The sequence below is a fragment of the Cyprinodon variegatus genome, unplaced genomic scaffold, assembly GCF_000732505.1.
Source record: "Cyprinodon variegatus isolate N-32 unplaced genomic scaffold, C_variegatus-1.0 Scaffold1004, whole genome shotgun sequence".
NCBI classification, from domain to species: domain Eukaryota; kingdom Metazoa; phylum Chordata; class Actinopteri; order Cyprinodontiformes; family Cyprinodontidae; genus Cyprinodon; species Cyprinodon variegatus.
Window position 1 is genome coordinate 182,931 of NW_015151457.1, and position 24,606 is coordinate 207,536.

The 24,606-nt window shown below is 38.2% G+C and overlaps 2 protein-coding genes across 2 annotated transcripts in view; one reads left to right on the plus strand and one right to left on the minus strand.

The window, feature by feature from the left end:
* egfl7 (EGF-like-domain, multiple 7) overlaps positions 1-1,597 on the plus strand; it is a 13,673-nt gene extending 12,076 nt beyond the window's left edge. The window contains exons 7-9 of the mRNA XM_015399346.1: positions 475-551; positions 672-834; positions 1,480-1,597. Of these exons, the coding sequence (XP_015254832.1) occupies positions 475-551; positions 672-834; positions 1,480-1,499 (260 nt within the window). The 3' untranslated portion in view covers positions 1,500-1,597. The remainder of the gene's footprint in view (positions 1-474; positions 552-671; positions 835-1,479) is intronic.
* A 3,258-nt stretch (positions 1,598-4,855) lies between these two features.
* Positions 4,856-24,123, minus strand: LOC107100728 (1-acyl-sn-glycerol-3-phosphate acyltransferase alpha-like). Its single transcript, XM_015399343.1, has 6 exons — positions 23,945-24,123; positions 14,437-14,570; positions 10,327-10,502; positions 10,123-10,218; positions 8,084-8,156; positions 4,856-7,998 (listed from the first exon to the last, which is right to left on the minus strand). Exons 1-6 carry the CDS (start codon positions 24,121-24,123, stop codon positions 7,841-7,843), a joined length of 816 nt encoding a protein of 271 aa, XP_015254829.1. The 3' UTR covers positions 4,856-7,840.
* Positions 24,124-24,606: the final 483 nt, after the last annotated feature.

The window sequence follows — 24,606 nt, forward strand, 5'->3', positions numbered from 1 at the left end:
CCAGCAGGAGGATGTAAAGCAGATCAGGATCATTTTTTTCAGCACAATGCTGGGACTCCCCGCTCTGGATCAAAGCCCATAAAGTTAGAAGTGACCAGTGAAAGTTCACAATGAAATCCAAAGGAGAATCTGTGGCAGATGTTCATAGTTACTCTCCATCCAAACCAAGTGGGTTTGGTCTCTCTGTCTCTCCACTATGTCCCTGCATCTTTTCCATAAAATTTGCAATTATACACTAGTTTTGTCGGTCAATTCACATTAAATCCCAAAAAAATAGATTTAAGTTTGTCGTTCTAAAGCGGTAAAACGTGTAGGTTTCCTCTACCTTTGACGGAAATTCCCTTAATTTTCATGCATTAGAGTTTTTTTTGTTGATTTTAAGATGTTGCTGTCTGTAGTCTAACCCCCTGCCAACCACAGCTTGAACTTACACACAATATATAGTGATTCATTTGTGGGGGGTTTTTTCCTCAGGAGGAAGCTTCACTCTGGCGGAGAACGTCACAGAGGAGGTCCAGAGTCTGAGGAACAGAGTGGAAATCCTTGAAAAGGTGCGAAAGGCATCCAAACCGGCTCCAGAGGAACCTGATCGTTTTATACATGTACAAAATCCTAATAAAATCCTTTTTTATCCCTCTAAGTGAACAATCTTTTATCCTTTTTACTTAAAGAAGCTGCAGCTGGTGTTGGCGCCCTTCAGTAGCTTCTTCCCGCTGTCGCTGGATGAGAACTTCCCAGAGAAAACCACCCTGCTGACCCACTCCTTCCGCCAACTGGACCGCATCGACTCCCTCAGCGAGCAGATAGGCTTCCTAGAGGAGCGTCTGGGCACATGTGAGCAACCAAATGTTGACTTTTGATTGCTTCTTGTGCTCATAAATTCCAAAATTATTTCCATGAAAGGAGGACTCAAAATGGCCCCTAAGATCTGAGATGTAACGATAGCAAATAATGTAATACTTTTCATCCATAATGTATAAATAATAAAATAATAGGATGATTAAATCTTGAGAATTTAATGTCATAATGTCTTGCTCTAAAGGTTGTGTGAAACAGTCAAATAAAACTATGCAAAGTGATGTATCTGCTCTTAAGTTTTAATCTAATTAAATAGGAGTCAGTTCAAATGTGTCCAGATGTTTTGCTGCCAAATATGTCATCTAGGGACCAAAAATATTTACTCTTTTTTTAAAGGTTTCATATATTTCAAACAATCAGTCAAAAGTTATCCAAATAAAACTTTTTTAATGGTTATTATTACTCATCTGGCTTTCAAAAAATCCAACCTTGAAAGCTTTTGGTTTGTTAGAATGTCTCCAGAGGCAGCAGAACAGCTGTGCTGGGGAGGACTGCCACTCTGGAGGGGCCCCAAAATGTTTCTTTAATCTTCAAATCTAATGTATTTTCTTCTGATTATGCATTTTTTCTATTTTAACGATGAACACCATTGTAACTCTTTCCATATTCTTCTTTTTTTAGGTTCTTGTCAGGAGAATTAGCCCACGCATCAAGAATCATCTCATTATTATGCTGTGACGCACGCACCGCACAAACGTTTCGGAGATTTTTCTTCACACCATTCCAAAAAAAAAAAAAAGGAGAGAAAAGAAATTAAAAGAATGGTTTCTGTTCATCCTGGGTCTTGATTTTGCAACGGTACCTGCAGCAGGAGTCGGCTGCAGCGCTTCATCGCCTCCCTGTGTCGGTCGTATAGCCATGTGCATCAGAGCAGTCGGCTTCTCCCATGTCAGGGGCCCCCTCCTCGCCCTGGGGCCTTTGCACACATCTTTTTTATTTTAATCTATTTAAATTATGATCACTCATAGGCATTCCTAAGTGCTTCTAGTTTTGTAACGGTTTTGTAATAAAAGTTTGAATCCAAAAACGCTGCCTGCGTGCTCTCTCAGTACAAACACAGATTAATGTTTAATGAAACATCTATACAGATTTAGCATAATTGGTTGCATACTATTACATTCTATACTATCACATTTTATTTATCAAAATGTTTTTATGTGACAAAGCAACACAAAGTTCTGCATTAGTCAAAGAAAAGTTTTTCTTTTTCAATGGAGTTTTAGAAAGAAACATCTGAAAAGTGTGGCTTGCATTTGTCAGATATAAACGTAAGCATAAATTAAGCTATTTTTTGTAACCTTAGAGCAAGGCCTGCCCACACTTACAGGGCCCTTAGCCATCTTTGATTTTTGGGCCCTGCAATCAATACTGCAATGGTCTGATCATAAACATTCCCACTATAAACTTAATGCAGCTCTGTACCTTTTACAGTCTCTTATTTGTGTGATTAAAGTAATAATATAAACTAGTGTGCAGTTTAATTACAGCAGAAATATATTGTGGTTTTTACGTTGTTCCAAATGCAAAAAAAAAATGTGCAAAAATAAAAACATACAGCAGGTTCGATATATAGAAATCATAAATTATACAACAACAGAAATAATTCAATCAAAAATACAATAAAATTTCAAGTATTTCCATTTTTTCCCCAAGTAATTATCATGATTAACCCTTTATAAGGCAAGTTACTGTTTTTGATCCCTCGCGTCCCCCTTACATCTAATTTGACCAATTAGATGAGCCCTTGAATGATATATTACCTACTGGAAATTAAGTTGAAAAAAAAAAGGTTAACAAGTCAATGAAATGGTATAAAGCTAATTGAAAAATTAAAAAGTAAAGTTAAAAAATTAATAAGCCTAATTAACAATTATATTTAGATTTATAAACTAAAAAATGTAAGTGCCACTATCAGCATCAATGCCTCTAATGTTATGTAGTACCAAAAAAAAAAAAGTGTTTCTTTATTTGGGCAAGTTGACATTTCTTGTTATTACATTGACATTCATTTTGCCATCAAAATATCCATGTTTTTTGAATGTTACAAATGTCTTGGATTCCAATAACACTATTGGCTTGAAATTTAGATTTTCAAAGTGTTTCACTGAGAGCCCTATAAAGGGTTAAATAGGATTCAACATGATCCAAGACATATTAATGTTAAAAATGCACAACTTTAACATCAAACTGTGAAGATTTGTGGACAGCAGCCTTAGACCAAGGACAGCAGTAGAGCGGGCAGATAGGAAGCTACAGACAAGTTTAAGGAGGATTAATAAAACACTGCCCCAAGCTTTGAACATTACACAGAAGCCTGTTAAATCCATCAGTCATGAGAGGCAGGATATCTGATATGCAGGGTGAGAGGCCCATGTTAACACTGGAGGAGCTGCAGAAATCAGACACTCAGGTGAGATAATCTAGTGACCGCACAGCTATGAGTTGCAAACTGCAAGAGCAGGACGAGGAGAAAGCCTTTAGTCATGAGACAGAAAAAGTTGCTCTGGAAACATGAATGAGTAATACTAGTTTAATACATTTCTATGCTAGAATAGTTCAACTCTAGACCAGAGCTTCTCTTTGCGCTCCATCATATACAGAAGTATGTGACTGAAATGTGAAGCATGGGTATGAATACTTCTCCAAGGTACAGTAAACTAACCAGCACTGCTGGAAAAAATACCACACGACTGTAGAGGAAAAGTCCCCCAGCTGGGTTAAGGTTTGGAGCAAATGTGGGCCGGCCTGAATACGGTTATCTAGAGCTTATCAGCTGACGTGGGCTGATCCTGATGTCGCCTGATGTGCTGAGATCTGTGGGCTGAGTGAGCTGCCTTAACTAAACCTGGATTGACACAGGACACCACTGAGCGAGGGAGCGGGCCCCATTCATGCAGCCTCTCTAGATCTGCTTTAAGAAAGACGGGTATTACATCAATAACTCAAAGAAACATCTAAAAGCTATATTTCATATTCCATATGGGATTAATAAGTTTATTTTAAATTGAATGTCCTAATGAGATTTTTAAAGCACCAAATGGTATTTTGAAACAAGAAAAAAAAGTCATAGCTGAATTTTTTTTTATTTTCCTTTTTTCCATAAGTGTCCTCAAAACCATTTCAACCTTTAGTAACCTGGGTTTATGGCAGTGAGTACAGTTGTTGCAGTGATAACAGCGTGGTTGGTCAAGGTAACCCTGACCCTTACTTAAAAACTTCGTTTAGATATTGCATTTGAGCTGCACAGATTGCATAATCAGACGGATAAAGTCTGAGGCAACAGATCTGTGATCTGATGTCATGTGATCTTTACCAAGAGGTAAAGATATAAAGAACAAAAAAATCCTGAATCAAATTTAAATACTATACAATGTGTACAAAGGGGATGCAGAAAAACGTTTTATAATTACAAAATCCCTGTTTTTTTTTATTATAAAGGAGTCTATTATATTATTTTTTTTTTTAATAGAAATCTTAACTACAAACTCAGAGGCTATATATATATATATATATATATATATATATATATATATATATATATATATATATATATATAATTAGAATTTGTCAGAAACTAATAGATTTATCTCAGAATTTTTAATATTTTTTCACTGTCTCAGATGAAAATTCAAGTTTAAGTCTTTAAAAAAATGGGAATTACATAGTTTTAATAAAAAATGTTTTCTAAATTGATAAATGTACAACTGAACCCTTACAATCAACATCAGTATCTACAACTGCCCTTAGGAACAGACTAATCATACAGACGTTCCCAAAAAGTTTCCCTGGATGACTGCCGTTATTTTCCAAAAACATAACTTTAGGTTTTGCTGATTAAGTTAAAGATGGTTCTTATTTTCATGTTACTCAGCTAGAGGGGTATAATAACACTCTTTAGTGTGGTATACATGTCTAAAATCAGTTGCTCAGTTTCTCAAAAAGATTGAAAGAAAAATAACTTCCATGGACAGACAGGTAAGAAAAAAAAAGTTTATTTTCCTGCAACGCAAAACAGGGCAACAGATCATACATACATCACTCACACAAGGCTCTGCAGGATCTCTGCTCCATTTCAGCTACGCATCTGGATGTCACTTTGGTTACAAAGAAAAAGAGAAAAAACATATATAGGTATATATATATATATTTATATTTTTCCATTTCAAAATCCAGAAGGAAAAGTGCTTTAATCAGGTTGGGATGATCTTTAATTATAAAGAAGTGCCTGTAGAATGAACACAAAGTTTGTTGCAGACTTGACTGCATCGACATCAAGACACAAATAAAATCCAAAAGCTGTCAAATAAAACCAGGAAATAAGCTGGAAATTGATCATTTAAATATAAACCATAATATATTCCCCATTTTTGGAATAGCCCAGTTTGGTAGAGTGCTTTTAACCATTTGGATAAGTTGCAGCATAGAACGAATACTTGCAAAGAAAAAGACAATCAGATCTAAACTACTGAAGAAAACTGTTAATCAGTAGAACTGTTAGTAGTGACATACATCCCTAAAATCTACCTGATTAGCAGAATAGAGACTTTCTATGTTTAGATAAATCCATGGATCAGTCCCTCTGATGAACTGTGAACAAGTATAAAATCTACAGGGTAAAGAAACATCTTCTAGGAGCTAAACCTGCTGTATTGTACAGAACATTCCTCCTCTAACCAAGCAGAACCAAACAGCACCCTGCTTGTTACATTGGCACCTTTAAATAAAGATTTACTAAAAGCTTTTCCAAACTCAAAATCTTTAATTTATGAATTAGTTGGTTATTTTAACCCCGGCACCAACAGCTTCCATAAATATTCCAGAGACCAGAGTATCTACATAACACCGGTTTGTGTAGGAGCGCCCCACCCCCCCACACTTGTGATGCTGTGGGCTTGTTTTTCTTCTAAAGGTAAATCTTTGAACATTTAAATTAAAAATCTGATGGAGTCTACCTGTAAACTGAAATTTGGTCTGTCAGGAGGATAAATATTAAAAATTTTGGACCAAGGTATATAAAAATAATATACATTTTCATCATTATTTTAAGATCCAATAGGATCTGTGGAAGGTCCATTAATTCTGGTCTAAGGAGAATTTTCCAGCACCTGTAGTCAAAGTCTTCCTCACTCTGAAATGTCTTCCTTTGAAAACCAGCTTGTAAAAAAACTGTTGAGCTTCTACAAAATAAAAATAAAAAAATGCATTCTTTTAATTTCTGTTTTACATATTAATCAGAGTGCTAAGGGACTTTGGAATCCAATGACTTCTGTTCCCTTCTTGCATAAATACAAACAGGGATATGGTGGCAATTTTCTATAAGCCACTTTTCAATGTGAGAAGGAGAAAACATGTCATGGTTTTACAGAAAGAAGGGTTTAGAAAATTACCTGAAAATAGCTTCTTGTTTAAATTTAAACACAAAAACTAAACAGGAACTAAACCTCGTTTGAGGTAGTTCAAGTGAAAGATCTGCTACTCTTTAAAAAAAAAACTCATCTTTAAGGGGTTGTTAAAAAATTAGAGGTATTTTAGCAAAAAAACAAACAAAAAGATCCTACACCCTGCAGTACATTCTTAAATGGTGTTTGATGAGCCAAACAAGTGACAGTGTGAAGGCAGTGAGTAAAACCTGGATGTAAAAATAAAGGAACTCAGTTTGAGGAGGTTAGAAGTTAGCATCAGTACGACAAAAAAAAAAAAAAATACAGAAAAGCCAAGAAAAAAAAAAACATAAGGCCAAAATCTTCACAATTTCTTTTAAATAATGCAATCAATTCTCTAGAGAAGTTCAGCCATAACTTAGATCAAAAACATCCCAACTAAAATTTACTTTAAATAAAGAAGGAAAAACTTGCTTCAGTCAATCAAAATACATTTTCAACTTAAATTGTTATCTAAGTACAGGTCAGCTAATCAAGCGAGATAATTAGTCGATTAGATCAGCTTCATATTATTGGGAAAAGAAGGTCATTAATAAACATTGCTTTGAATTTTTATAGGAAATGTCATGGCACAGCAGGTAGCTTGCACTTTGGAACTGTAATGCTAAAACGGCATCACTTCAAGACACAAAGTCACCTTTCGACATCTTAAATATGTCCTCTGGATTTTTCCTAAGGAAAGGAAAAGCCATTGCTTTTAAAAAGCAAGGAGGAAAAAAAAAAGAATCTAATTCTATGGGGAAATAATAAATACAGCAACAAAGCAAATGAAGCCAAAGGAGATTTGCGGCTGATCGCAGCGCCAAGTTTTCTTTTTTTCTCTGCTGCTTTGGAAAGACCACAAACACAGAACACCGATCAGTTTACTAAGCTTGTTCATCTATCACAGATGGGGTGCGATTGTTAAACACGGCATCTTGCAATCCTTGCTTTCTGACGCAGTTCAGCCGATATGACAGAAGAACTGAACTCGTGTCGTCTCCTCTGCTCATTCTACCTCTCATGGAGATCCCGCTCCATTGGCCGTTTAAGCAGACTGGAATGCAGAAATGTCTCAGGACATTAAAAAGCAGACAGATGATGGGGTACCAAATGAAATAAGGGTATCTGATAGGAGCAAATAAATATCTAGCAATGTTATGATTACCCCGCAAAAAAAAAAAAAAACAGCCAAAGTTTATGTGTTTAACAGAAGTCAGATGGCTACAAAAGCAGAGAGAAAGGAAAAAGAATTAATATTAACTGGGACGATGAAGCCAAAGTACACAGCTACAGTGAAGGTGGACAGAGTCATCTGAAAGGCATGCATGAGCGACACATCCATACTGTTCGGCTTGCCGTCCGTCACTCCGCTCGCGCCGAGCAGAGCGGCGCCGAGGGTCAGGACTGACTGAGCTGTACGATTGAGGCCAGAGGCTCGCTGGACGAGGACAAATACGCCCCCGTGTCATTTCCTGGGCGGGCCGCGGGACAAACTTGGCAAAAGCAGAGAGGTCTTGGGCGGCTGGGGGGTCTCCTTCAGGGGTGGCGGGGGCCAATATTCAGTGCTTTAGGGGCCCGTTGCTCTGGGGTACGGAGTCAGAGATTTCCAGGAACGCGGTACGCATCAGGCTATGCGACAGGTCGGACAGAGATGACACATCCTCTGAGGTCATTCCCTTTGTCTCAATCTTTGGAAGGATCTTCAACTTGATGGTTCCTGCAGAGAAAATAAACCTCAAATATTAACATTAATTCGTGTAAACATGTGCAGAAGTACTGAGCAACTTTTAAAGCGGGGTTACCTGAATTGAACTGCTTTTCTTTTCGAAGGTAGAAACTGTTGTAGGAGGAGAAGACTACAGGAACGATAGGAACCTGAAAGGGAGGCAACAAAGACAGAAAAAAAGGAGACAGAAGTGGGAATATTGTCAAAACACATTCTTCGACACATTTTCATCTCTTCTGGATCACAGAGAGGCTGAGGAGCTCTCTGGGCCCAAACTTAGCCAAACGTGTCGCCCCCTGGGGGCTGTCCTGCTTCCTCTCAATGAGGCAGAGTACAAACAGAAAGACTGCAGAGCAAAGGGAAAAAAAGGAACATTACAAAGCAGATTTTTCATAGAACGAATTCCTTCCAAAGTCCTTTCAGTTAACATTCTACGACAGTAAAGTCCACAACTTAATGTACTTAGTTAAAGTAAGAAAAAAAAATATTCTAGTTTTAAGTTGGACTGATGTGATACGTTCAGCCCCATTTACTTTCATAACCCAAAATAAAATCCAGTGCGACCAAATGCCTTCCAACAAAGCGACGGGTCCCGATTCATCTCTGTATGAATGTGGCTGCTCTGTTTTTCTATGAATAATATTTCCATGTCTGGACATCTGGTGCGCTGCTTAATCCACCAATCACAGAAACCACAGCTCAGGTGGGAGAATCTGATGACAGGACAACGGTTAACCATGCATTTAACAAATTAGGCCTTTCTGGAACACCGACAACAGAAAGCCATGGGTGTGAATCCCTGCAGAGAGCTGGTAATGAGACATTCCTTTACATATGTAGAGCCAGGAAACAATAAAGGACAGGAGACCTCATGCAAAGACACCACTGCATAAGTACTATCAATCCTGAGAGTGAAACATGGTAGAGGCAGCATTGTGAGTCAACATGAGGATGAATGAAGGCAAATACAGTTCAGTTCCTGGAGGAAACCTGATAGGAGCTGCAACAAATATAAATAGGAAAAGGGTTCCTCTTCCAGCAGGATAACCACCCTAAAAACAAAGCTAGAAATACAGCGAAAAGACTTCACACAAGTTACAATGATCCAAACCCAGCCCTAAAACCAATACAATATGTCTGCAAGACTCAAAACTGATGACAGAGAGAATGCAGAGAGAAAGATTTATGTTTGGCTTCTATGCAAAGCAAAAAAGACCACAATGTCAACAGCCTCAGAAGCTACACTGGCTTAAAAAATTGTTTAAATAATAATGAAATTAAGTTATTAATTCTCAGGAAGACTAACATCAAAACCAATCAGCATCTGCGTTAAAAAAAAAAACTAAATAAATGTGGGGGGAGGTTATTCTCTGGCGTAAAAACTTCTGCAAAGTATTTTCATTTGAAGCAAAAAAACTCCTGATAAGTAAACAGACACCAATCTTTAGCGGAAACTTATAGAACTATTAGCTTCGCCACACATATTTAGTATTGTTTTCAAGGTTCGAAAAAGCTGTGCTTTCACGCCAGATTTCTATTCAACAGCATGTTTTCTTAATTCATTCCACCTGTGTGAGCCTGCATGTGCGCTATCGAACACCAACGACAGAACGGAGACCTCCCACCTGCAGGCATGCAGAGCCTAAAGATCATAGGCGCACACAGCTGAGCTGTGAACTACATGGCAGTCAATCTGTGTTGAAAGCTCTGCTCACCCTTGCTCTAAAAATCTGAGGCAATAAAAGAATAGAAAACAATGTGCACGACGATCAAAGCAGGGTTTCCTAAACAAAAGTGCTACAGAGGTCTGTGCTGAAAGCAGATGCTGTAATCTAATGTAGCCAATAAGGCTGAATTATAACTTGGCTGTGCTCCACATCAGACTTCTGGCTCCCCCATGTGTCGGTGAGTGGCCTATCGTTTTTCTGTAAGCCGAAGTTTGAGCAAAGTTTCCTGGAAAGCAGCCAGAGCCGCCCGAGCCCGTTCAGTCAAAGATGAGGGTGTGGATAACAGAACTAAAAGTGTGACTCTGGGTCAGTTTGAGGGGACGCAGACAGGACCACTCCAAAGGAAATGAAACGTATCATCAGCAGACAATAGGTGAAACACACTTACTTGTGCCTGCACCGCCAGGTGGAAAGCTCCCTTTTTGAAGGGCAGCAGATCCCCATTCTGGTTGCGTGTTCCCTCTGGGAAAACCCACAACCGAATCTAGAGAGGTTAAACAGAGGAGGAGTGCAATTTAAAACCAAACCTCGGCCAAAAAAGAACCTCTAGATTAAGATGCAACCCTATGTGTTTCCTAAACTGTTTGATTACCTGCTGGTCAAGCATGGTTTTGGCAGCGTCTGCCATGACACTCTTGGCATCGCTCGTCTTCTTGCGGTTGATGAAAACGATGCCAGACAGCCAGCAGATGAGGCCCACCGTGCCGGCGTAAACCAGCTCCTTCTTGGCTATCGTGGTGCAGCGGTCGGGTAGGATCTCCATCATTCCTGACAGGCACAAGGTAAGGAGGTTTGTTTTCAACCATTTGAAACCCAACTTTCTTTGAGCACATACAGAACCACAGAGACCAGGAATGGTTCTGCTCTGCCCTCAGATAGCCAGAAGAGGGCGACTGGTGTGACTTCAAAAATGTTCACCCCCCTCTGAACTCTGCTGCCACTAAATGCAGTAAACGCACCATCTGTGTCCAATTTACTCTATAAATGCATCTGTTAATTTAATGCCTTGGAAATTTGAAGAATAAAGAATTCTATTATGGATCAACTTTAGCTTTTAGAGTTAGCTTAAACCATAACTAAATAAACAGACTCCTAGTTTATCACATAAACCCCAAAATATACACAAATTAGTGTCCAAATAAGAAATATTTACTATGATTAGTGATTGGAGAGTAACTCTACTTGAACAATAAAAAAAGATTAAAGCACATTTAATCAAAATGGGCACAAAGATCCATAAATGCAATAATAGCATTAATACATAACATGCAAAGGTCTGGTATGAACTTTGATCTTTTCGACTTGGAATCAGACTTAATGTAGGTAAACATCTGATAAGCCATGCTGCATGTGTAGACCAAACATATCTTTATTGAAGGGAGTTATCTGCATGCTTTAACAACCTCTCTGTAGTAAGTGATATGCCAGGGTCATAAAACTCAGAGAGGAAGACAACATCAGCAAAAGAGAGAAAATCCGGAGGGGGAATGAATTTCTACCAACAAAGAAGAAAAGGAAAACTGAAGTCCCATCTGTAGGGATGAGGTGACTATTTGGGCTCCAAACTCTCTCATCACACCTGTTCTGGGAGGAGATCTGCTATTAATGGCCGTGTGTAGCCGTTGGCATGGTAACTTGGATGCTGAATTAGCTTCCTGTGGAGCTTTTTCCTGCACTAATGAGATGCCTGGCTCTCTCTCTGCTGTCACTCCCCTGGACATGAGCCTGTGCTCATCACTCACTAACCCAGAGAAACTCTCCTCCAGGAACTAAATACATCCCCACCAAACTGGTGTCACTTCACGATCACATTTAGAACTAAGAGTTAAAAAGCCAACAGAACTGACAGCAAACACACAATTAAGGCCAAGACTGTCATCCAATTTACAGGCAGGTATTCAGCTTGATAAGTAGTGATCACTTAATGTCTCTTTAACCTTCGAGACCAAATTAAAACCATAATAATCTGTTTATGGCTCTATGGCAGCACAGCAATCTCCTCCGCTAAATCTAATAAGAGCCAAGCTGGTCTTACATCTGTATTCAGAGGATTCAGTAAGGGTAACTGGTAGTGAAACAAAAAGGTTGAAATTTTGAAAGGGATCCTTGGCAAGCCTAAACGCTTGTTTCATGAAGTCACTGTAAGCAATGTGTTTTCCCTGAATGAATTGGCAGAGGTATTAAATCGTAGACGGCAAAGATGTGTTCAGAAGTCCTCTTTCTCCTTATAGGTCTAACCTTTCTGCTCTTTAATCAGAGATTTGGCCAGAGTCCAGAGACAAACACTGAATTCTGTCCTGGCAAATAAACCACATGTTGACCCAAACAGTACTTTTGTAATTAAAGCTAGGGCTGTACGATTTTGACAAAAATCACAATTGAGATAGGGATTTTCTTTGGATTTTTCTCAGCACTAAACAAAAGCAACACATCTTATAGATATAAATGTTTTGTAGATATATTCCAACACAGAAAAAGATAAAAAAAATTTAATTCAAGGGAATCGCTTGCCGAGTTGAGCAACAGTCCTTGTTGAAGGTAAAAAGCAGAGGGAAGATAAAATACAGGGTTTAATTTATTTCATGGCTTTAAATGCTTTCTTGTCCAGAATCCATTGATGGGGGGGGCTTTACTGCTGCATAGAAAATAGGGCTGAAACTATCGAAAAAACTGATTAATCGATTATTTAAAAAAATAATTGTCAGCTAATTTAATAATCTATTAATCATTAACGGGAGTAGAGAGACTCTAAAACATGTGTTTAGCTGACAGAGTGACCCACTTAGAGCAGTAATTATACCAAGATTTAAAAAAGTATAAAAGTATTTTGCATTTAAGCTAAAAAAAAAAAAGCAGCCTAACCCTTAATTTGCCATCTCTGAGAAACACTTCCTTTTTGCCATTAAACGCACAACATTCACTCTATTAAAATCTGTAATTTTTTTGGCCACATCGCAGGATCATGAAATTAACGGCGTGATTCGTCTCTGAGCCACTGTGCCTTTCTCTGTCTCCTCCTCAAACACACACTGTCACACCCGCCCCACCATCAGAAGCGCTACGTTGTCCTCCTTTCTCTCTGTCAACCGAGCTCCCCGCCTCAGTCAGCTGGCTCCCCTGCTCCGCTCTCTTTCGCCCTGCACCTGGACATCTGCCATCTTTCTGCTCTTTTGGCGCTAAGCTTAAGTATTTCTGTAAAAGAAAATGTGTTTTCCCCCTTAGGGGGAATTCTAGCACTAGAATTAATAAAAAGTAAATTAAAACTAAGTATTAGTAAAATACTCAATTAAAACTAGCAAACCTTCTCTAAAAAACTAAATAAAACTAACCGAATAAAAGGAAAAAAGGTCAAAACTAAATAAAAATAAAATTACCCACTGTTAAATTTAAAATACATAACTGGCTTACATCATAATGCTGCTCTTTTTTTAGGAAAGTCTGATTACAAGCTACCATCTGTGCTTAAAGATGGATGACAGTCTGTCTTCTCTGTAGTCTGAAATTTGTTTCTGGTCGACATTCAATTTTGGTTCTCTTCTGAAAGATAAACTATAATTTGATCAAAGAAGACATTAATCAAAAAGAAATACTCGGATTGGTCATCTTTCTCTTTAACATTCTTGTGTATGTATTTATCTTTATGCATGTATTTATCATACATGCATAGTCTGGGTGCACATGTAAATAAATATTTATATCCTGTATAGCACATCCGGTTGGATGAAAACTGTATTTCATTGCTTTGTACTTGTGACAGTGTATTGGCAATAAAGTTGAATTCAGTTCTATTCTATCCTTCACCAGGTCGCAGGGGCAGCAGTTTCAGTAGTGATTCCCAGACTTCCGTCTCCTTAGACAGAAGCCCGAAATGATCCCAGGTAAGCCAAGAGACCTCCAGATTTTCATGGGTTGTTCCCTTGGCCACCTTCCTGTGGGACCTGCCTAGAACACCTCCCAAAGTACAGGACCAACAGGTCATCCAAGAAAGAAGGCCGATTCACCTCAGCAATAAAAAAAAAAAAAATAATCGGTTCTACTCACAGCCTCGCCCGATTGACTGAGCTCCTTATCCCGCCCTAAAGAGAAAGCTAATTTCAGCAGATTGTACCCAGGATCTCGTATTTTTGGTCATGATCCTGACTTCATCCATAGATGAGGGTAGGAACGTAGACTGACTGGTAAATGGAGAGCTTTGCCTTTTCACTCAGCTCCCTCTTCACCGCACCAGACTTGTGCAGAGTCTGCATTAAAGCTGTAGCTGCACCGATCAGTTTATCCATGTCCCACTCCATTCTTCCCTCACTAGTGAACTGGATATCTAAAGTTCTCAATGTGACGTAGGAACTCTATTCCAACACGAAGTGGACAAGACACCTTTTTCCTGTACAGAACATGGCCTCAGACTTAGTGGAGCTGATTCTTCCTGGTCACTTCGCACTCGGATGAATACCACCCCAGATCATGCTGTAGGTCTTGGAAGGAGGGAGCCTGTAGAACCACATAGTCAGGACCGATGACAGAGGACAGCTCTAACGGAGTCCAGCATGCACCGCGAACGGGTCCGACTTATATTGGTCATTCTGGGGGAGGCTGAAGACATGGAGTCTGAGTGGACTATGTTCCTTGCATCCATTGTCAATGCAGTCCCCATAGCAAAAAGAAATCCATAAAAACATTATTCCTAAAAAAAGAGAATACCTACCGAGAACATCCAGAGAGCTCTGGTGGTTGGAGATGATGACGTAAGGACCTACTGTCTGCAGGTGCTCCCAGCCGCTCACTTCAATTCGAAGGCCAAAAAAGTACTTGACATGGCGGACCATCGCACGGATAACCCTGCATGGGTAAAGGTGAAAAAAAAGAAGGTAATTACTGTTAACATCCAATTGGTACAGGCTCTTTTTCTCTGACAATCTGTATTCTTAGTTCATGTTATGACATCTAAATGTGTTGAAATCATGTCTGAGTTTGTGGCCATCTGACAAAACTATGTTACACATTTTCAGATTTTTTTAAAGCACACTATACACAGAGTTTAAGTCTTGGATATGACAACCTGCCAGATATTAAATAAAAAAAAAAAACAGTGACAAAATAAAAACTAACTGTTAGATTAGCCTGTAGCTAGATAAGATCAGGTGTTCATGAGCCAGCAGCGGTGCAGTCATCATCAAAACCACAAATCATCCTAGCCTGGATCTACCAATGGAAACTTCCTAAAAATAAACAAAGGCCTGATTCATTCCATCATATCATCTCTAGCGATCACAGTTGGTGGTTTGGTTAATGCAAAGCTGCACAGATGCAAACCCGGGAGAATGCATATAAAGCAGGGGTGTGACAACAGAGATGTGAAGTTATGAGGGAAGGGTTTCTAAAAGAAGATACAGCATCATGCAAGGTTTCTGTTTTTGCTCAATCTGGACGACCCCTATGTCAAAATGTGCTTATTCTAGGACGATGAGGAAAGGCAGCAAAAAGGCAGTCTAAAAACAATGGGTGAAGTCATAGCAGCAGTTTTTACTGCGAGTTCTATTGAAGAGTGACAAGCAGAAATTATACACGGAGATAAACCTCACAAAAGTTCACCCTGAAGGAACCATCTCAAAAGAACGGTGGTGGTAGCGTTATGCTGTGGGGATGAAGCAGAGGCACAGCTTATGATCGACATTGCTGTGGAACATAAAAAAGTGTTTTTTATTTTTTAAATAAAATGACCTGGAAAGTACAGACATGCATAGTTAATTATTTTATTCTTCCAAATCTTTACATGTGTTAAAGTAATCTTTACCATAATTTACCTTTGATTAATTAAAAAGAAAAAGAAAACTGGCAACCTACAAAGTAGCAGTTGTGTAAAAGAGCCTTTAATACAACAGGTAGGAAGTAAATTTTTGGCAAAACGAATTAAATCATACTGGATTTAATGTGCAAAACATTTAAAATGATCTTTTTTTTTAACTGGGAGGATTAAACCCTGTAAACCTTCCCCTGGTAATTTGTGTTGTGACTTTAAGCCAGACCTTCAGCAGGACAATATAGAGATAAAGAGCTCAATCTAGTTCAAAAGCCACTGACACGCAATCACTTCCTGTTGCAACGATTGCAAACAAGACTTTTATGATGAGTCCAACTTAACTTCATTGGGGTTGACTTCAGTATCAGTCCGTAAGAAGGATCCTTTGAACTTCTGAAGGGTGAGTGACAGCAAAAGTCAATAACACCTAAACAACAGTCCAAAGTAGATCTGCTGTTTTATAAAACCAATGAACAGCAAATTATGCAATAGGGCTAAACTTGGTCAGCTTGGATGGTATTTTTATTTATTTTTTCTGCAATGCAAAGGTCAACTTTTTCCATCAGATTTAAGCAGATTATTGACGATAAGGTGACAGTGAATTAATGAGGAAACAACAAAAATTTTGGTTAGAAATGAAAGAATCTTGGTAATTGGGCTAGATCAGGTTTCACTTTGATTAAGAGACTGTTGGTAAAGAGAAATTCTTCAAATCTTCTATTTATTCTTATTCTCTGATCCATCAATCCCCATCTCTCTTTTTTAGGATCTTTGCCAACTTGACCCACAACTATTTATTTCATCCGAATGTTTTATTTTTATTTTAGTAGGAACCTTTCATCTCTCTCGTTAAAATGGGAAATATCAGAATGACCAAGTCTAATGTTGCACCAAACAGCCGGGAGCGGCTGAGCACTGTTGCACCATCGATGCTGCCCTTTATGGGGTAAATAAAAAAACATAAAAAATAAAAAATAAGAAAAGAAAAAAAAAACATTGACAACTGGCCGGTTTGGTTTGACTCACTAGCCATTTGTGCTCATCTGGTTTGAGCGCATGCGACAGCAAAAGTCTGGGTATGAAGCGACAGTTGAAACAACGTTGAAATGGACCCACTCCAACCCCGGAAAAAGGACAAACTCTACTGTTTGATCTTCAAAAGACCCCAAAACTAAGGTACTCTAGAGCTAATAGCTCTGTAATCTTAACAGAATCCAGTAGCTCACAAAAGTATTTCATATTTTACTTTATTTGAAACACAAACAAGGAAATTTGTGTCAAATTAGATTCGTTTCCAAAGCAAAATAGAGCAAAAATATTTTTTTTCACATCTGGTCAAATCTAAGTCATTCCAGCCTAATCAGCAAAAAAGTAGAAAAAGAACCAAAAATACTTCAAAAGTATCCAACACCCAAAATAAAAAGCAGGGCAACCACTAGCTTTCAGAAGACAAATGATTAGTGAACAGAATCCATCTGTTAAAAAAAGAAAAGGTAGTGAGAGTGGCAGCAAGCATGCATCCAGGTAGAGGTAAGCACATTTGTTTTTATACCAAAGTTACAATATAGTCCTGCAACACTCGACTCTGGACAAGCAAACTTACAAGGCCATGAGAAAACTGAAACCCTGAGGTGGAACATCTACAATCTTAAAAATAGAAATGAAAACGCAATATTGGTTAAAAATAATTGCAGTTTTGGTTTTGCAAATTCCTCTAGCCATAGTAATAATTGTAAAGGGTCATTCCAAAAATGATTTACAATGGAGGCCGAATAAAAATCCCTGCCAAAATGTTATGGTTGTCTAATGAAATCCATCTATCATTTGCATTCAGCCTTTCAATTAATGGTAAGAAAGTAAAATTCTAAAGTGATGAGATTACTTTTCAACACAGAATTTGTCTGATCATCTACTTCTGCTATAATCCTCAGATTTAATAAAAAATACAACCATCAAGTTGAATAAGAATCTTCTCCTGCTGACTGGAGTATGATTGCTAATATGTAATCTGAGCTCAAGCATTGATGTGAGATAACCAAGCATCTTATCTATAATTATTATCATGAGATCCAAAGAGGATATTGAAGACTTGACTCATGCCCAGAATATAGCATCCATTCATGATGATTCTCTGGTGAAGAGCACATAAACAAAATCACATGCACCAAATGAATTGTAACCTTTATGGGTTGCATTTAATAGAGTGAACAGATGTGAGATTGTTTCCCCAGCAGGCCGTCTATATACAGACAGAGCTGTAAGTCAGCTGCAGAGTCCCAAGTCAAATCCAGAACTAAGGCCTTTCTGACAGCCTCCCCCATCCTGATGAATCACCCGACCCTTTTGGCTAGGCCTGCATAAAATGCAGAAACGTGCACCAACAGAACTCTGTTCACCCTCTGCTTATGTTCTACCCTCCCACCCCTTTTGTGTTGTTTTGTCATAGTCAACAAGCCCAGATAACCTTTGAGCTGGCAGCACAGTACACTGATGCAACATGAAACCAGCACTACAGTCAAAGAGTTATTCCCAGTGAACCAAAGCGACTCTTTAGGCTTCTTCCTCCCCCTACTCACTTCACAGCACCTTCGCTGCTGAACAGAGTCCCTTCGAAAGTGCTTTAAGGTAGAACTACAGCCTCCGCTTTTGAGATGGCCTACCACGACTAATGAAACAGGAAACTGTCGTCACAATGGTAGCAGTCCAAACTGGCAGTGACTTTTGCCATAATGCACTGGCTGCTGGAGAACAAACGCTTTAAAGTCGTAGGGAAGTCATATTTAAATGTCAAATCATTCTGGCTTAAACATGTATATAAATGTTCTCTTTATCAGATCATAATGTCCCAAAAGTTAGAACATTTCTATTTAAAAAAAAATCATGTCTTAAAATCTGTGTTTTTTCTCTCGTTATTTTGTGCTGGCCAGTTAGTTATACGTCAGCTTGTACACCTTAATTCGGCCAAACATGTACCAACGGTCATCTGTCTAATTTTTTTTGGTCATAGCAACTTTGTTCATATGTCGCAGCTAATATACGCAACGGTTGAAATAAGAATTATTTACTTTACCATTGAGTTCCGTCCCAGTATTCACAGGGATTGACGTCTGTATCTTTGGCAGGCATAGAGCTAACAAAACTGGCAGCGTTGCAAGGCAAGGACTCAAACATGTACGGCTGAAGGCTTTCTACACCAAACCAAGCTTCTGCCGCCCTGGCGTCCTCTTCCACAACAATTTCGTCCCCACTTTCCTCCTCTAAATAAAAAAAAAATGTATGACTCATCCACGATCTCCGACACAAAACCCTCCCCCTCTTGCAAGTTTCCGCTGTCCATAACGTTCCTTGACATTGTCCTTCCTAAGTCACCAATTTAGCGCTACTTGGTCCCAATGTGATTTCCCAATGGGAACCTTCTAGCACCAAGTGCTAACTGGTTAACAAGATGCTTCCGAGACACTGGCCACTAACAGACTCGTTTGCGAACCTTCCACCTCAATAATCCTGCCCCCTTGATAATCTACCAATAACATTCATTTTATTCACTCGTGTAAAGCCGGGTACCGCTCAAGAGAACTCAGAAATGCACCCGTTTAGAACGTACGCTTCCCTACGATTTAAGGATCATCTAGAAGAAAAACGTTGAACACGCACCTATGGCCATAGCTAATACTGAGGACACAGAGATCCGGCTATCAGTATTTTTCTACCGTGAGCTCAACCATGTCGCTCACACATCTTAGTAGGATTATAACAAATTATTTGGAATAAAAAAGAAGTCTGCTTTATGCCTCAGACCTGTTTGACCAGGAATCCAGCGAGAGGAGAAGGAAGAGACAGAGGTATGAGTTGATGAATGGAAATCTCATTTATAAAGTAAAGAAAAAAAAAAAACAGTGGAGAGAGGGGCTGTCAGAGTAACCATATAAATGAGCAAAAACAAAGTCCTGTTAACGCTGGTCATTCCTTTTAATGCACGAATAGAGCACATGCTTTAGTACTTTGTGGAACTTGTCTGCCTTCCTAAAAAGCTCTGTAGACAGGTCCACTGTCCGCTTCCTGTCCTTCTCTTCTCATCAGCGCTCTGACCAGCTGAACAACCAGAGGTGCACACAGCTGATCTGAGAGGCCCACAGAGAGGAGAGAAACTGGAAACCTTTGAGTTCTTTAACGGTTCGAGGCTATAGAAAGTAACACAGACTCATAGTACATGCCGTTATTTACTAATGAAGCTACAATAAACTTCTTTAAACAAACTATGATTATGGAAATTGTGAATATAAGAATGGTCCCATGTTGCTCCTATTTTTATAATCCTAATTAGAAATGATTTACTCTCCACAGCAGCTGTTAATGAATATATAGAAGCTGGACAGACTTTGAGGATCTTTGGCTTTTATAAGAGCTCAAAGGTTTCTATCCATTATATTAGGGGTCTTCAACATTTTCCAGGCCAAACTGATGGCGAGATGGAGCGGGGACCCCTTGATTATATATATTATGAAATTGTGTTATATGAAACTAGTTCTATAGTCAGTCTATTACAGATGGAGTCATGTAACGAAAGTAATTTCTCCCTGGGATTATTAAAGTATTTTTGATTCTGAATGAAACGGTTCCCAGGTTCAATGAGCTCCTGTGTGTTGCTGAATGTGTGCATTGATGACTGAAAGACATCTTCTGCCTCCATTTATCTGTTTACAACAGTGTGTTGAATTCATATTAATGTGTATTTAAAGACATTTCAATTAGTGGAAAAAATTGCAAGGGGAATATATATAATAATAATAATAAAAAAAAAATAATAAAAAAAAAAAGCTTTCACGACCCCCATACAGTACCTCCTTGGACCCCCTGAAGTCCTCCGCATCATATTATTGCAGCAGGTTTTTTTTTTTTTTTCCAATTGTCTTAACAGTATTATTATAAAATATGTGGATAATTTAATAAAGCGCAACTTTTTATATTCGATTTCTTTTACAAAAATATTTCAGTGTTCCCCTGTATTTTTTTAAGTCTTGTTAGGGCATAAGCCTTAATACTGCTGCATCAACAAGTGACTAATTGCGTGCTGTTGAGTTAAACTGTTGTTCTCTGTAATGATAAATTACAATATCAATGCTGCTTTAATAGATAAGGGAAAATATTTCATTAGTCCAACATTTTTTTTTTTTTTAAGTTTTCAGTTAGGACTTAATTTAAGCCATAACTTGTCAAAACAATTACAACTTAAAGAAAAATATTTATATAGCTGGTGTGAAATAATGGTTAAAGGTGTTTCCACCACCGACTGAGAAGGGCCCTTAGGGTCTGCTGTCAGCACATCAGAACCCAATGAGGTTAGGAGCAGAATCAGCCTCATAACTATTCACTAACCCATATTTAATTAGAGGAAATTTGCCATCTGGCATCTGTCTTCAAGGTAATTACTGGCTTATGTGCAGCAGTCCATCCCTGCAGACAAATGCTTAACAACAGTAAGCCAGCCCCCAACAGTTGACCTAAACACTTTGTTCTCCAAGAATAAATGAACCGATTCCTTCCACTGTGCTTCACTTTGAGTCTGTACATCATGTGCTTCTGAATATATGGATTCTAAATGCAGACATGCAGCTGGCAAAAAGTAAGACATTTAAAAGAGTCATCGCTGTCTTTATATTTATGTCTAATCATTTTCAGGAGAAAAAAAAATGAAACAGAGCTCATTTAGACTTTGTTTCATACCCTACTTTCACCTCACGAGGGTTCAGAGGTTGATTTACCATTGCTTCCTGGTCAAATACACTAAAGGTAAAAAAGTTACACAACAGCAAAGCTTCCTGGCTGCTTGGATTTAAGTTCCTGAGTGTTGGAAACCCTTCTTTTGGTGGAATAGAGAATGGCTTGATGAAAGCAAGGCAGGCTATTGTTAGCACCCTTCCACAAATTCAGGAGGAGAACCAAAATGGGGCTTTGGGGGATTCTCTGGTTTCAACAAAGGGCACAGATGAAAAAGCTAATTCAATTTGTCTGGCAACTGATGTTTCAACATGAAATAAAGTCAAATTTCTGTCTTTAAATATAGTAAACCATTGAATAAAAAAATATGCAGTCACCACTATGTGCATGGGAGACGATAATTAAAATTTTATTATTTTCAACTTGACTGGTCAACGAAAGAAAATACTAAATATAATCATTTTCCAACCAGTAAAAAACATCCTACCCAAGCACTACCAGTATCCTACAAAACTTCTCACTGTGAAAATGATAAAAGCAGATGAGAATAAAAGTTCTTGATTTTCACTTTTAGTCAAGCGTTTAAAGGGAAAGTCTGGGGAAACAAGTCAGAAAAAGTGGCCTGTCACCTGTTATTTCAGATCACTACAAAAGGTTAGACTTTAATGTGAGTTAAAGTGGGGTAAAAAAAACTTTCCAAATGACAAAATGATAAACTGACCAGAGCCTACTCTATAAGAAACCAGGAAGTGTAAGAGCAGGTTTATCTTTCTGAGCTTCTCCCCTGGATCTCTAAGCCCCAGTCTTTTGCAGATGTCTGTTAAACTAATTTTATTTATTTTCTAAAGAAAGCACATTGAGAATGTTGCCCACACAAAATGCTAAAACTTAAGCACAAAGGATTTTATCTTTGGTATAAATTTATTTGAGAGCAACTTCTGTAAAGTGTCCCCCTTTACCCCAAAAGAATGTTATTGAGACATATCCTTAATGCTTAACTGTTATTATCAAGGAGATATCTGAATCAGTAGGAGAGCATAAAAAAAAAGGTGTGGAAATCAAGGACATTAAAAGTCCACCTAAATAGCTACATACATTAGTATACAATGCATTCATGATGCTTTCAACAAAATAGCTCCCCAACGATTGGGAGGAGCAGTCACTTCAGATTGGCCATGCTTTTATTGACATGATGGATTGCGCTGCTCTACATTAAATTATCTATACCATATGCAGGGGCTTTAAATAATCCCATTTTGAAACTGAAAAGGCTACGAAAAAATGTTATCAATTATTAAAGCACGCATAATATGTGAGATAGCGTCATAAATTAAGCTGGAAAATATTCAGTATGTGCAGAATTAAAGTAGGATATCACTGACGTCAAGCCAGCATCCACTTTGACACAATTGTCAGGCCAGCTCTCAGTGGCTTTTCATTGGTCACACATACACTATGAAATACGGTGCCCCCATATATATATATATATATATATATATATATATATATATATATATATATATATATATATATATAATTAATCGTGATTAATTAATTCTTAAAATAACTGTCAACTAATTTAGTAATCAATTAATTTTTGCTGGAGTATAGAGACTCTAAAACATGTTTTTTGCTGACAGATTAACCCACTGAGGGCAAAAATTCTACCAAAGTTGTAAAAAAAAATATATATGTAAACATTTTGCATTTAAGATAAATGTTTTCATCTGCCAATATGCTCCAGCCAGAACTGCTCCAATGGAAAGCTTTGAGTTTCACCTGGTTTAATTTCTTAAAAAGTCTTCTTTAAGGGACCTTTCCTTTCCGACCAATTAATCTAAATAATAATGGACAAATCAATCGATTTGCAAAATAATCATAAGTGGCACTCCTAATATACATATATTGATGCATAACTGCGAAATCTGAAGTTTGAGAAAGAAAAAAAATAGGAGAACAAAGGAGTCTACATAAAAACATTGTTCAAAGGAGATTAGTGTTTTGTTTTTAATATACAAATCTCCAGTTTTTGTAATAAGGATTGTTTGTTTAAGGATTGTTTATGGAGAACACATTACAATAATGCAGCTGTGGGTCTGCTGATGAATTCATTCAATTATTAAACACTAGAATAACTATAGATTTGTTGTTTTAGTTATGAAGATTTTACAACTTTCCCCAAAACATTATAAATGTGTCTTTAGTACGATAATCCTACATTCCTGACATTGCAACACTGCTTCAGTAAAATATCGGCGTTCCAGATCTTCTTTCTAGGATACTGTTTAGGGAAACAAAGTTTGCTTTCCAAACTTTTGTTTAGGTATGAGACAGCTGACTGAGATTGTTATTGTGAGAATAAACAGAAAAGTATTCCTGTCAGACATGCCTGAGTTAGCTTCGCCCGCTAACGGTCACACATTATGTCAACCGAGCTAATATAGCATATGTTTAATAAAAATATAATACAAAAATACACCGACTTTAATTTTTGTTTCCTACTCCGACCGAAAAGTTAAGCGTCTTTATAATCCCAGACTCCTCCCTTTTAGTAAAATGTGACCAATTTCATATTTCCACAAAACTTTTAGGCAAAATAAGAGCGCCGCGAGCTGAAAGTGTTTCACATCTCCAACTGCTGCTAAACGGGCTAGCTAAGCTAACGCAGGCTAGCTGTCAGACATTTCCAACTCACCTCATGTTCTCCACGTCTCTACCTCCGCTTTTCAGTAAACACACGGGAATCCCCAGCAGGGCCAATAACATCATCCAGGCCACATAGAAGAACTTTTTGAAATAAAAAAGGAACGTGCTGCTGGTCCACATCAGGAGTGGAAACAGCAGCAGCAGCGGCAGCATCCACACCACATCCATAGCGATGCACCGGAGAGGCTCGCGGCCAGCAGAAAGCAGCTCGCGGGTCGGATGGAGGAATCCCACAGGCTACGATCCGAAAAGGGTGAAGGGGCGCACCCCGGTAAACATTACACAACCGGAAATTAGTCCCGTTTATGCGCAAGTTTAAAGTCAAAGCTTGGACAGTGGGGCTGCAAGAAATGAACATTCAACGTTGCTCATCTGTTGCTAAATGGCATCATGAGGTGGAGTCAAATCGTCATCACTTTTACTTGTTTTTCTATTTCCGGTTGCTTCAACACCGCTGGGTCAGAGGTCACTGAGGCCACAATTAAATGTTTTGTATTTTAGAGAACAAAACGACTGAATTGTAGGTCCACTGAAAAAAAAGTTAACTGATTTTTAAATATTATTTAAGTTTAATATGGGGGAAAAGTCAGAATTCTGACTTTAATCTCAGAATTCTGACTTTAATCTCAGAATTCTGACTTTTTTTATCTC